At 39.8% G+C, this 12216-nt stretch overlaps 1 protein-coding gene across 3 annotated transcripts in view; it reads left to right on the top strand.

Annotated features, from left to right (window-relative positions):
* The first annotated feature begins 6149 nt into the window (after positions 1 to 6149).
* The window catches only part of TBC1D22A (TBC1 domain family member 22A), a 180896-nt gene continuing 174829 nt past the window's right edge, over positions 6150 to 12216 (top strand). The window contains exons 1-3 of one of the 3 annotated variants that reach the window (XM_063323378.1): positions 6150 to 6307; positions 8999 to 9055; positions 11269 to 11609. In XM_063323378.1, the coding sequence (XP_063179448.1) occupies positions 6246 to 6307; positions 8999 to 9055; positions 11269 to 11609 (460 nt within the window). In that variant the 5' untranslated portion in view covers positions 6150 to 6245. Of the gene's footprint in view, positions 6308 to 8998; positions 9056 to 9085; positions 10749 to 11268; positions 11610 to 12216 lie in introns of those variants that run through there. The other 2 variants (XM_063323377.1, XM_063323379.1) reach the window with 2 other exon arrangements.

Below are 12216 nucleotides of genomic sequence, written 5' to 3'. Positions count from 1 at the left end.
ATGCCAATTAACACACAGCTTGATGCTTTCTAACAGCTGAAAATATCTGCTGAAGATAATCCATCAAAATTGCTGTGTAGTATCACGTCTCCATTCTTCTAACACATATGGGAGGAGTTAAAGAGTCACTTCTAAATAGGTTTTTGACCATAAAATGGAAGGAGCCAAGGACATGATTGATGCCAGTGGCATGCCACATGCAATGTCTCCATGCTGAATACATCTTCTGATAAACTTTGTTTAGAACGATGGATCAAACACAGACTGGCCAGGGAATGAACTAAAGGGAACACATCTTTTATGGACTTTTATAGGTCTGGAGGTTTCCAACACTGAAGAAGGCTCAAATATCTACATACAAATTAATCAGAGGTTGTTATAAACCACAGGTCAGAGTAGGCCAGTATCAGCAGTCACAGCAGCAGTAGGACAACCAAAAAGTAAATAATCCTGAGAAATACTTCTCCCTGTGTCTGTTACATTTCCTGAAATTTGAGACGAAGTTGCCCATTAGAACCGAAATGAACAAAACCAAGATCTTGAACCAAAGCACCTAAATCTGCTGTTCAGTTCCTTCTCAGAGTTACAAGATGCTTTGTTTCAGGTACTTTCTCTGAAAAATTAAGTAATACAAACTTCGAAAAGAAGAAAAAAAAAAAAGTGAGGCCACTTAGCAAGATTAGTATGGCGGTTCTAAAAAGAAACCTAAGGGACCTGAGAGCCCTACTCACCCTCATATTACATTCCTAGATCTGGTTTTGTATTCCAGTTAATTATGGATGATACTTAAAAAAAAAAAAAAAAGCCAAGTTGGAGATCCAGAAGCAAAGCTCCAGACACCTATCTTTTACATTGTTGTATTTCATGTCCAGTTTTTAGATTAAAGCAATAGTCAACAGTTTTGCTATTTGTTATGACTTTGGAAAAAGAGTCGTTCTGTGTCTGTTCTAAGAAATTTGTCTACTCTTACTGACTTTAGACAATTGGTATCGCCTACTTCCTCATCAAGCCACAGGAGTGAGTACGTAGGTCTTCTGGCAGTTCTCAAGCTCTCCGAATACCTGGAGAAGATCTTTTAGCCCCAGGAAAAAAAAAAAAAAAAATCAACTAATGCTGCAATGATTTTTGTCTGCACCTTGTTCAGACAGCAAGTTAAATGTGAAGTTTAGAAACTGATTTGAATTGTATAATTTAAAGAAAAGAAATTTCTATCTGCAATGAACAGAAGAGAACTATCATGGCTCAGAGACAAATATGCATTGATTTCTGTCTCCGCCTTTGAAGTTTTGTCATGTCACAATGCTGTGTTAAGCCTTGGTTATATCTACCAGAGGCATAAGGTGGAATTTCAAGGCACGAGAAAAGAGGGCCCGTTGCTTTTGCCAGCTTCCCTGTCTTTGACCCAAGACTTCCACTTACAAAGCGTCCTTCCTCCTCCAAGTTATTTATGCCTCAAGTGCATATTGCATCAGACTTCAGGAAAGAGAAGTTTCATCCACTGAACCCCTGGTGAGCAAGCGCTCCTTTGACACACAGTGCTATTCCAGGCTACGCCCAACAGACAGAGCCAGACTATCAGTTGAGGCGGTGACAAGAATAAAAATAAAACTAAAAACTTCACCTAAAAATGCATGAACACTGTTACTAATATTTTAGTGAATGATAGCTTTTGAAAACTACCTGCATCGATCACTCTTCTAGAAGGAGAAACAAGAGACAAAGACATTTACCTGGAGACAGCACATATTTATTTATGCTCTTTTCTGTTTCACAGTCTTCTTTCACTGTTACTGAATACAAAGTGTAACTGCACAATTCCGTACATGTGACTACCAGCATTAAGTGTTCTTAGCAAGTTTGCTCTTATTTTCAAAATTTTATTCAATTCATGTGCAATAGAGGAGGCCACTTACAGAGAAAAAGTTACAAAATGCTATGATGACTGTCAGTCTGCAATGATGACTCCTCCTGGCCATTGCTCTTTCATGTCAGTTCCTTCCCCCTTTTTTCCTCTCCAGTTTTCTGGAGAAAAATTGCACTGCACTGAAGAGCTGTTGTGGCTATGTAATTTGCTGGACCATGTTTAACCTCTGTCCACCTACCTATTGGCTATCCCTCTTTAACATCCCTCTGTTCTTTCTTCCATGGTTCTACATGGCTACTTCCCCCATTTATCTTACCTTGCCTCGTATCTTTTTGTCAGCAGGAACTGTACCTTCTGGGATTGTTGTCTTCCCCAGTATAAGTGGCTTGCTCTGTTTCTACTGTCCTTTTCTTTTTGTGCAGAATGCTGCTTTTGAGTTAGCTTCCTTGGCAACTTCACTCCCTTTGCCCAGTTTTATTTTAAAAAAGAACTGCTTCTTCTGTGATATTTACAATAAAGTAGATGGATACAATGGCTCAGTAGAAAGGCACGTGCATGGACCAAACAGAAACAGTGACAAGCGACCATAGAAAGCCCTGCGTGCTACATGCAGAAGCACTTCCACCAGTTCGTTAAAGCAGTAAAAGCATGTGTAGAAACTAATGCTTCAACATAGAAGCAGCTCATTTGAATCATTTATTTTTTTCCTTATTGATTAAAGCAAACAAAACCATAGAGAAACATAGTCTTGTTAGCTTGTAGAATAAGTCAGTTTAAACCATACCTTGCAGTTGCATCTATGTTGCAGTGCATTGCTGACACAGCGATGTAAGGATAAGCATGAAAAAGCACACTCCCTAGCTCACACAACTTTATCAGCAAACCCTCCTGACTTAGCAGGGGAGTGCTGTTGTCAACTTAGTTAATTTTATTTAGAGTCAATCTATACTTCCCCGTGCATCATCAGAAAAGCTTCTTTTTCCAAAATACACTGCACCTCCACAGAAAAGTCTACCTAAACAACTGTACCACCACAGCTATATTAGCAGAAGCTCTCTAGAACAGATGTACTGAAAACCAATACGGTATAACTGAATGTCTGCTGAAACACACGCATACCAGCTACCGCACTAAATAAACATCTCAATGTCTGCTTTGTTCAAAATATTGCTAGTGCAAGCTCCAACACTCCTAATTTTGATCACCCAAGAACATGGCTACATTTCTACATTTCAGAACATACAGAAACTTCCTGAGCATCCTCAATAACATTTACCAACCGTACACAGTGACTCAATTCTGAAAAATGCCCAAGAAAAATGAAAGCGGAGAAAAAAGGAAAAAAGAAAAGCCCACAGCCCACAAACCTCTCATTAGCTCAGTACATTATTTGCCCACGCTGGCAGCAAACCTCTTCCTAACTATAGTTTCTTGCATACAACTTGGCATGAAACAAAAAAATACTGCAGTATTTCAATATTTCTTCGTGCTCTAAAGTAACAAAAATTCCTACGCAAGTAGTAACTGAAATACTACTGCAAGTTTATAATGCAATCCCAGTAGAGCAGAACTAAGTTACTATAGCTGTGCGGACTTTGAAAGAGCTAGTTTGAATGTTTGAAGCAGCATAACTCTAGTTAAGCACAACTCAACATTAACCAATTTCCTGAGGGCTTATTTAGATTCTTGGGAGTGTTTGAAGATTATGCTAATCAGCTGCAGCAGGTGAGTCCCAGTGGTGACTGCAGAGTTGTTACACTCCTTGAATGACAGCACCTGAACACTGGCAGTTCCCCTTCTCAAACACAACAAAGAGGTTCACAGCTGAATCTGTGTACACCCTCAGCTGCCCATGCTACATTTCTGTAACCAAAAAATTTAAATAGGAACACTGCTAAAATACATGTTCAGAGCACCTTCTCCTTCCAAGTACTGTATAGCTGGGAATTTAGCTTTTTACGATACTCTATTCATACTGTTTTATAAGTGCTTTTCAAGGACACAGTCTTTGTGGTCAGACCACCTTAAGTAATTGGCATGAAGAATTGTACCTAAATTACCTGATGCGGTCTTGAAAGGTTACTCCTTCCAAATCCCTTCCACCTTCAGAACCCTGTCAACACAGGTTTGTGTCAGGCATAAAATAAAATACAGAATAAGGAAAAAATATAAAAGTGAATGGAAAGGAAATGAAAATAATATCCTTACCTTCTTGAAAGTCAACAACAAAGAGGGTCCAGTCCAGCTCTGGATGACTTCAGTCCAAGGATCTAAACTAGCAGCAGTTCTCCACAGTAGCACTGTCTGAGATTTTCTAACGGTGTACTTCCAGTTCTTCTCGATACAAATGTAGCGCCATTTGCAGGTCAGACTTATTTATGTGAAAAAATCTATGCAACAGTTATTTGTTTCCAGTATAAAATTCTGCACCACACTAAAAATTTAAGCACCTGAAATATACTGAATATAATGAAAACTAAGTAATACAGTTAACTTTGTACTGACTTTATTACGTAATTCAATAAAACCTCCACTTCTAAAATGAACCAGAAGTTCCACATGGCTGCACCAGACTGACACAAAAGTTAAATGGTGTTACCTCAGGATTCAGGTCAACTTTTACAAGGATGACAGATGGCTTAGGCTATCTAGGCTGAAGCTAATTATGTTTCCCTTTGACATGAACAAATAAAAAGAACATATATATAGTTTCAACATCCGTATTAATGCTAACAGTAGAATGTATCTTTAATGTATTTATCACTTTTTTGACTGTCACAATGGAAAAGTACCTCATTTTTGTATTCTAACAGCAACAAGTCTAATTTAAATTTAGCTAGCGAAGACCAAGCAAAGTTCCACTCATGACCTTGCAGGTTCCATTTTCACTTTAGCTAACAGACATAGCTCATATTACATTATGTTTCTTGTGTATTCTATTAAAGCTGCTAATACTCAAGGTCATGATGCATTACAAAAAGCTTACAGGTCCAGAACCTGTAAGAGGGATCCTATTTAAAGGACACAAGTAGAGAAGAGGACACTACCCATAGCATATTTATCTATAAGAAGCATTGAAATTACTGGGACATGCAGCTTTCACTTGAGGGCTGTGACATTTTAATTTTCAGTTCTTAGAAGGTAACTGCTAAAGTAAATCCCCAAACAGGCAGAAAACATCATTGTTTTTTATTCTTAATAAATAACTTACACATGAAATACATACTAAAGAACAAATGTTGCATTGCAGGTCAGGTATTGTACTACATGCCAGGTTTTGAGTTAATTATGGCAGAATGTTCCTTGAGCAACCTTTGACATATTAAATTAGTCTTGCATTAGGATGCAGAAAAAACGTCTGTAAGTCAGCACTGTTTTCTCAGGAGCCATACTCCAAAGAGTAACATAAAACCATACCTATTTTGTTTGCAGAAGTCATGTATCCTTGGATCAGAATTGCCGAGAACTCTACAGATACATATAAAGACTCTCCATCTTGTATCATCTCACAGCAAACAAATGAAGTGGATACAATAATTGGATGAGTCCTATCTTTAGCACTTTAAAGCTGAGAAAGATTAAAGTTGTCCCCTCCTTTCTCCCCAGGTAACTGGGTAAATGATTGTAAATAATTGGGGGACAGAGGGGAATGGAAAAAATCTGATGGCTTGTATTATAAAAACTGGTTAGATCTAATTTGATTTAAATTTGTCCTCTAATCTTCCATTAGTATCTCCTTCCATTGACACAGCAAGTTTTGCATTTCTTCCTGAAGAGTGCTCTGAATTACTCTTTATGGTTAAATCAAAAAGGATCAAAGCCTGAAAACATCACATGCTGAGTACCATAAAGTAAAACCCGACTTTACACAAACACTTCAGTGAATCACAGGAGCCAAGAGCGGGTCTCTGTACGGTGCCGGCTGGCACCTTATGCACCACACAAGGCCAGGGAAACGAAGGGAAGAGAGAGGCTCCTTGGCGCCGGCGGCCTCCGCCTGGGTTTACACAGCGGCGACAGGGCCCGGCCGAGGCTCCCGGCGCCGTCCCGCCGGGCACCACCGCTGCCAGCCGCTTCCCCGCCGCCTCCCGACGGGCGACGGTAGACGCAGCCCCGCCGTCGTGACGGGAGGAGCGGCCCGAGCCCAGCTACCCCTCCCTCGCTGCCATTGGCCCAACCTGACCCACCCGGCAGCACTCTCACTTCTGGTTGGCTGAAACCTCCGGGCTGCCTCGGGAGGCGAATGAGGAGCGGGGTTGTTTCCTGGTCCCAAGATGGCGGCGCTCAGTCCCTTTCCTGTGGAAGGGAACGGGGGAGAGTGAAGCCTGAGGGAGTGGGGTCGGGTCGGGGCCGCGGGGAGGGGGATGAGGTGACGGCCGCTATGGCGAGCGACGGGGGCAGGAAGCAGTTCTGGAAGCGGAGCGGCGCGAAGGTGCCGGGCAGGTGAGCGGGGCGGCAGGAAGGTCGGGGCCCGCGGGAGGCCCCAGCGACGTGTTCCTTGGCCCCCGAGTTCAACGGGCCCTCGGCAGGGAGCGTGTCCTGTCGGTCGCTCGCTCTTGGTAGGTGGGAGGTTGGTGCAGGTGCTCTCCGTCCCCAGCTCGGTTCGTTCTCCTCAGCTCAGTGCCCAGAGCGTTTTGGTGTTGGGTGCCTCCGCTTACCTGATCGATGATTGCTGGTGGGCTTAGTAAGCGTTAGCTATAACTTGTATCAGGAATGTTGTTAAGTAATTACCTGAATGTGCGTTCCCAGCCTGGTGTCACGGTCAAAAGAATTAATGTGGTTTTGGGGATGCGTTCCCTGGAAAATTGTGAATGGGAGAATGTATTTGTAGCTTTTGGCAATTGTGGAATCATAGAATGGTTAGAGTTGGAAGGGACCTTAAAGATCATCAAGTTCCAACCCCCTGCCATGGGCGAGGAGACCTCCCACTAGAGCAGGTTGCTCTAAGCCACATCCAACCTGCCCTTGAACACCTCAGAGATGGGGCCTCAATCACTTCTCTGGGTCACCTGTTCCTGTATCTCACCACCTTCATAGTAAAAAGTTTCTTCCTGATGTCTAATATAAATCTATCCTCTTCCAGTCTGAAGCCATTACCCCTCATCCTATCACTACATGCCCTTGTAAAAAGTCTCTCTCTAGCTTTCAATGATACAGGTCATGAAATTTTGTGACTTGATGCAAGGTATGGTATTCTGAAATGCTACGCAGGAAACTGTACTTTATAGGTAGATAGCCATATTTTAGTTTCTGCTTGATATTTCAAAATATCATGAATTTCTCAACTGTCTTCCTGAAGCGTGAACAGCAGACCCAGCCGATGTATCATTGCCAAGAGCTACAAACACATTATCCCATTCAAAAGTACATCCTCAAAGTCACATTAACTCTTTAGACCATTACGTCAGGCTGGGAACGCATATTCAGATGTTTATTTAACAATAATGTTCTCTGCTACCATCCCTGAAATGCTCTTACAGTTGAGCAATTCAGTTTCTTATGTTCTTTTTGTAAGAGCGGTGCGTATTCTTGGCTCTCAGAGAACAGTAACTCTGTATTTCATACCATTTACCTGAATTCAGCAAAATCATCCTACTCACCATTAAACTTTTTCCATTCTCAGTTGCTCATAAACACTAATGGATAGTGGTTTTGTTTTTCTAGCTATAAACTAACTCTTTCAGTCCAACTGTGCTTGTCTCCTTCTGAATTTATTTCGTAACTTTGCTGAGTCCTTTGGGGGTAAAAACATTTCTGACGCTCCTCGATTACACAGTGTCTATGAATGGTTGCAGTTAATTAATTTGCAGGCAACTGCAGGTGTGTGGAAAACTGAGGACACTGCGAGAGTGTGCTTTTGATATTTTTTTTTTTTTCTCTAATATTGCGGAGAGGATTGTTGTAGCTTTATATTTGTGTGAATTCCCATTATGGTCATTCATAGAGTGCAGATTGCGTTTGTATGCCAAAATGGAAAGTGACACCTGACACTCACATGAGCGTAGAGCAGGAGAGTGCAGAGACTTGACCGTGGAGTGTATGGTGTGCAGTTGTGTAGAATGACTGGTGGTTGGCTGACTTTTTGATTTGTATAGAATTGCATAAAAATTGATGGAGCCACCCCGAGTCACCTCTAGGGCTAATTTCGCTACTGTTAATACTGCGCCTGTAGTATAACTCTAAGCCTCTCTTAAAATTTGCTATGTCTACAGTCTTTTTTGGCTTGGTTCTAGCTCAGGTTTTCCAAGGTCAGACTTATTTGTATTTATGGTCTGGAGATTGGTTTTGATTTGTCAGGAGGGCATGTTTGTCTTCTTTTATGTGGTTTTAATACAGGTTTAGGTAGATATTAATGTTGCATATGATTTGCTCCTCTTGCAATCAGAGTTTTGTAGTAACAATTTCCATTATGAAGCCACATGTAAATCTTGATGTGTTTTCTTTGGAGTTCTTTTTACCTGTACAATAACTTTGTAGCTGAAAACTGGAAGGAAACAAACTTTTAGTTTGTAGAGAGTTTTGTCAGTCACACAGTAACATGCTGTTTTGTAATGTTAGAGGTTGTAGTGAATAAATCTGTCCTTGGAAGCTTATTTATTTCAAAGCATTTGTTTTAATACTCCCATGGGTTTTATTCTCTAACATGCCATCTTTTTGCATTTTTCTTTATCAGCCTTGTACTTTAGTGTTAATAGCTGACTGATTGGTTTTTGAGTGACAAGAGTATGTAGAAGATTCAGTCTTTGCACGTTTTTCTTTGAGAATTTTTATTTTTTTGCAAGAGGTAAATGAAGAAGTGATAAATCAGAAGAGAGAGAGAATTTAAGAGCAGTGTAGATTCTTATCGTGGAGTTAACTTTTTTCTTGTTTTAATTCCTTCTCATAAAAATAAGGCCTAAGTTAGCCTAGGCCTTTAAAATAGCTTCTGTTTGGCAAATCTATGACTTTTATTCAGTTACTTTTTAGTATACGCTTAAATTTCAGCTCCATTATTTTTAGTGGCATGCAGGATTCTTTGAAACGGAAAACTGTTGTAACATTTCAGTTCTGTTTATTATTGGCTATTTATTTAATACACAGAAAACCCACAAGTATTTTATTATTTTTGTGATAACTTTCTTTCTTTCCCTTTAGTATTCAACATGTGTATGGAGCTCAGCATCCGCCTTTTGATCCATTATTGCATGGAACGTAAGTTAACCCAATATTTAAATATTCCAGGTAATTTGGACTTCCTCTGCCTTCTCTCCTCTTGTTCTTCCTGGTTGGCTGTAAAGCCTATTGTTAATCTTCCATTCTCAATTTTTTTCATAATCTTGACTTCTCTGTTCTAACTTCTCTTTTGTGACTTCCTGATGCTTACCATATTGGGAGTAATGAATCAGCTGTTCAGTTAACAAACATAGATTGCCAACTTTTAGTATCTGTTTGCAGTGACTTATAAATTGGAAATCCTATGGTAAATACTAATCTTAATTTAGCAGATAAAGCTTACAACTTAGGTGTAAGTGGCTTCCTTGTGTGTATCTTTCTGTTGATGGACTGCCTTTATTTGTCTGTCTGTAAGAGAAAAGAGTCAGGTTGTGGTGTAGAACATTTTGAGGCAAAGTTGGGCATTTTGCTCGTGAGTGAGAAGACAGTAGGTAGAATAGAATTTACAGTGATTAAAGAGTTTGTTGCCTTACCTTGTGATTATTGGATATCAGAACACAATGTACACGACAGTGGCAACATTACGTTAAACATCATTAGTAACCACATAAATTTCATGCTGATAACCCACAACTAATGTGAATGAATGATTTTCTTCTCCTTATGGCTGAGGTTTCTAGCAAAATGGTGCATTCTGGCAGCTTCTGCTTTTTATGTTGTGCTTTATGGTTTGTTTTTTGAAAGACAGTTTTAAGGTGTTTTAAGCTTTGTCAAGGACAAAGCTGTTTCTGGATTGTTGGTGGATTTCATAGGTGCTTTGAAACCAGCATTGCTGTTAAAACATTGGTGTATGTGAGAACTTTGGGAAAATTGTATGACCAATGAAATGAATGGCGCAAAGCAGTAGGGACAAGTAGGGACATAATCTTAGAAGAAAAAGTATTAGCTTGGAAGGAGGTCATACTTCTAGTGAATTTTTTTCAAGGGCTAGTTTAAAATGGCACAAGAAGTAAGCACATGGTAGTTAATTCTCAGATGATATGGAGTTGAAGGCGGTTGAAATGTATGACCTTGAGGACTGAAGAAAAAGAAATGAGATGAATTGGTTCAAAATATGGAGTTATAGAGAGACGCAGTAACAAAAACTGAAGCTTATTGCTTGAAATAATGACAGAAGAGAAAGACTTTGCTGTCGTAGGCAATAATGACAAGTTGTGTGGAAGTATTAGTGTTGTGGCACCTGTTAGGAAAGGTATTCCCTGTAACGCATAACAGAAACATTACTGACATTGTATGAAGGCTGTGTGAGAACTTTTTCTGATTTCCAATTCTGACTGCCTTTTCTTGACAGAAAAAAAGTTAAACTAGCACAGGTGGAAAGACAGGGATGGTCAGAAAGGGCAGTTAAGTTAATTGCAGTAACTTTCTTTTTTTGCGAGCAGTCTGGGAAATTCTCTCAACTTAATGCCTTATTTAGCTGAAATCTGAAGGGAGGAATGATTGCTCTGCATTACTGTGTAAGTGAGAATAAGTGCCAAGCTAGGGAGGGGTACTTGGTTCATCTCTCTTATATTGCATGTTGGCAGAGGGACAAAAGGTTAGGAACTGATCAGGGTACACTTAGACTAGGAACTAGAGGAAGTATCTTGCCTATGAGAAGAGCAAAGTTTTCAAGCAAGTTCGTGCTGGAGTGCCTGATTGAGGAGGAATGATAGATCTAATGCATTTCAAGGTGAGACTTGATTTGTTTACGGCAGCGATTGTATTACGTGATTGCTTATGATGACTTAATAGACCTGATGAGCTGATTACTACTCACGTGTTGTTATGCAGCAATTGCATTGAAAGGCCTGAAATCTCTACAGAAGTTCATGGAGCAAGAGAAGTGCAACGTGTCCTTTCTGTCTTATAAACTATTCCAGTAGTATTTGTTTTATTTGACTTTGGGGTTGGTCTTTTTTTCTGGGGGTGGGGGGTGGGGAGATGGGGATGGGCGGTGAGGGGGTGTCTGTTTTTTGTGTTGGTTTTTATTTTTTTTAAAAAAAGGGAAGGAAGGATTTATTGAGCTTCTCTTCAATGCCAAGAAGAGTCAGTCTTTACCTGCCCTTGTTCTCAGACATACTCAGCAGTATGTTGTCATATTTGCTACATATATGATTTCAAGCATGGACTTTTGTTTTTTGACCCTGTCCATAGTGTTTTGCTTACTCCATTACTAGTTCTCTGAATGTTGTTTATTTGTTTTTGAACAGCTTGATAAAACCAGGTTCAAAGCCACCTACAACTCCAGTGAAACTAAAGAAAGTCAGCACCTTCCAAGAATTTGAAAGTAACACAAGTGATGCTTGGGATCTTGGGGATGATGATGATGAACTCTTAGCAATAGCTGCTGAAAACTTAAATACAGAAGTGGTCATGGAAACAGCTCACAAAGTAATTCAGAATCACAGCAAGCTACAAGAACAGCATAAATTTCAGGAAGAACATCTACAGGAAGAAAAACAAGTAGAATCTCCAGAGCTGAGTTCAGTTCCATGTGGTGATAATAGGCTTGTTAAATCAGTCAGTGAAGGTCATACATCGAGTTCATCAGGTATGTTTAAAAAATGAAAAAGATGTTGAAAATCAAATGAGGAGAGCTATAATATTTGCCTTTTAGAACGTTGACCCCTTCCCAACCTTTTCTTAATACCACAGGAAAACATTATTAATCTATATTGATTTATTTGAGGGAGATACTGCATGCCATACTAACCTGTGAAGCATGTGTGTGGGAAATACATGAGTGAGGGAAGAATAATTAAACTTTTTTTGTTTTCAGCCTTAATACCTCCTCAGTTTTGGAAGGAAGTTGCACTAATTGAATGTATTTTAATGGCTAGCTGCACCAAGATGTATGCAATTAATAATATTTGTACTATTGTGAAAAATTGTTATTAAAACGCTACTGTATAACGGGTAATAAAAAACTGGAGAAAACCATGCGTGTGAACTGGAAAGCTCATCCTCATGTGATCTGGTCTGTGTTTTATACATAAAACTTTAAGTAATTGCAATGATTTCCTAGCCTTTTGTTTGTTTGTTAAAACGGTGAGAGGAATAAGGGGGATGGAAAGAGCTTTCCGTAGCACAGAGATTTTAGAAATCAATTAGCCTAGCTGTTAGGATGATCACTACTTGATGTAGGAGAACTGTGGAAC

This window comes from Chroicocephalus ridibundus, chromosome 1 (genome assembly GCF_963924245.1).
Source record: "Chroicocephalus ridibundus chromosome 1, bChrRid1.1, whole genome shotgun sequence".
NCBI classification, from domain to species: domain Eukaryota; kingdom Metazoa; phylum Chordata; class Aves; order Charadriiformes; family Laridae; genus Chroicocephalus; species Chroicocephalus ridibundus.
Note: the sequence above shows the minus strand (reverse complement) of the source record. Positions and strands in the feature narration are given on the sequence as shown.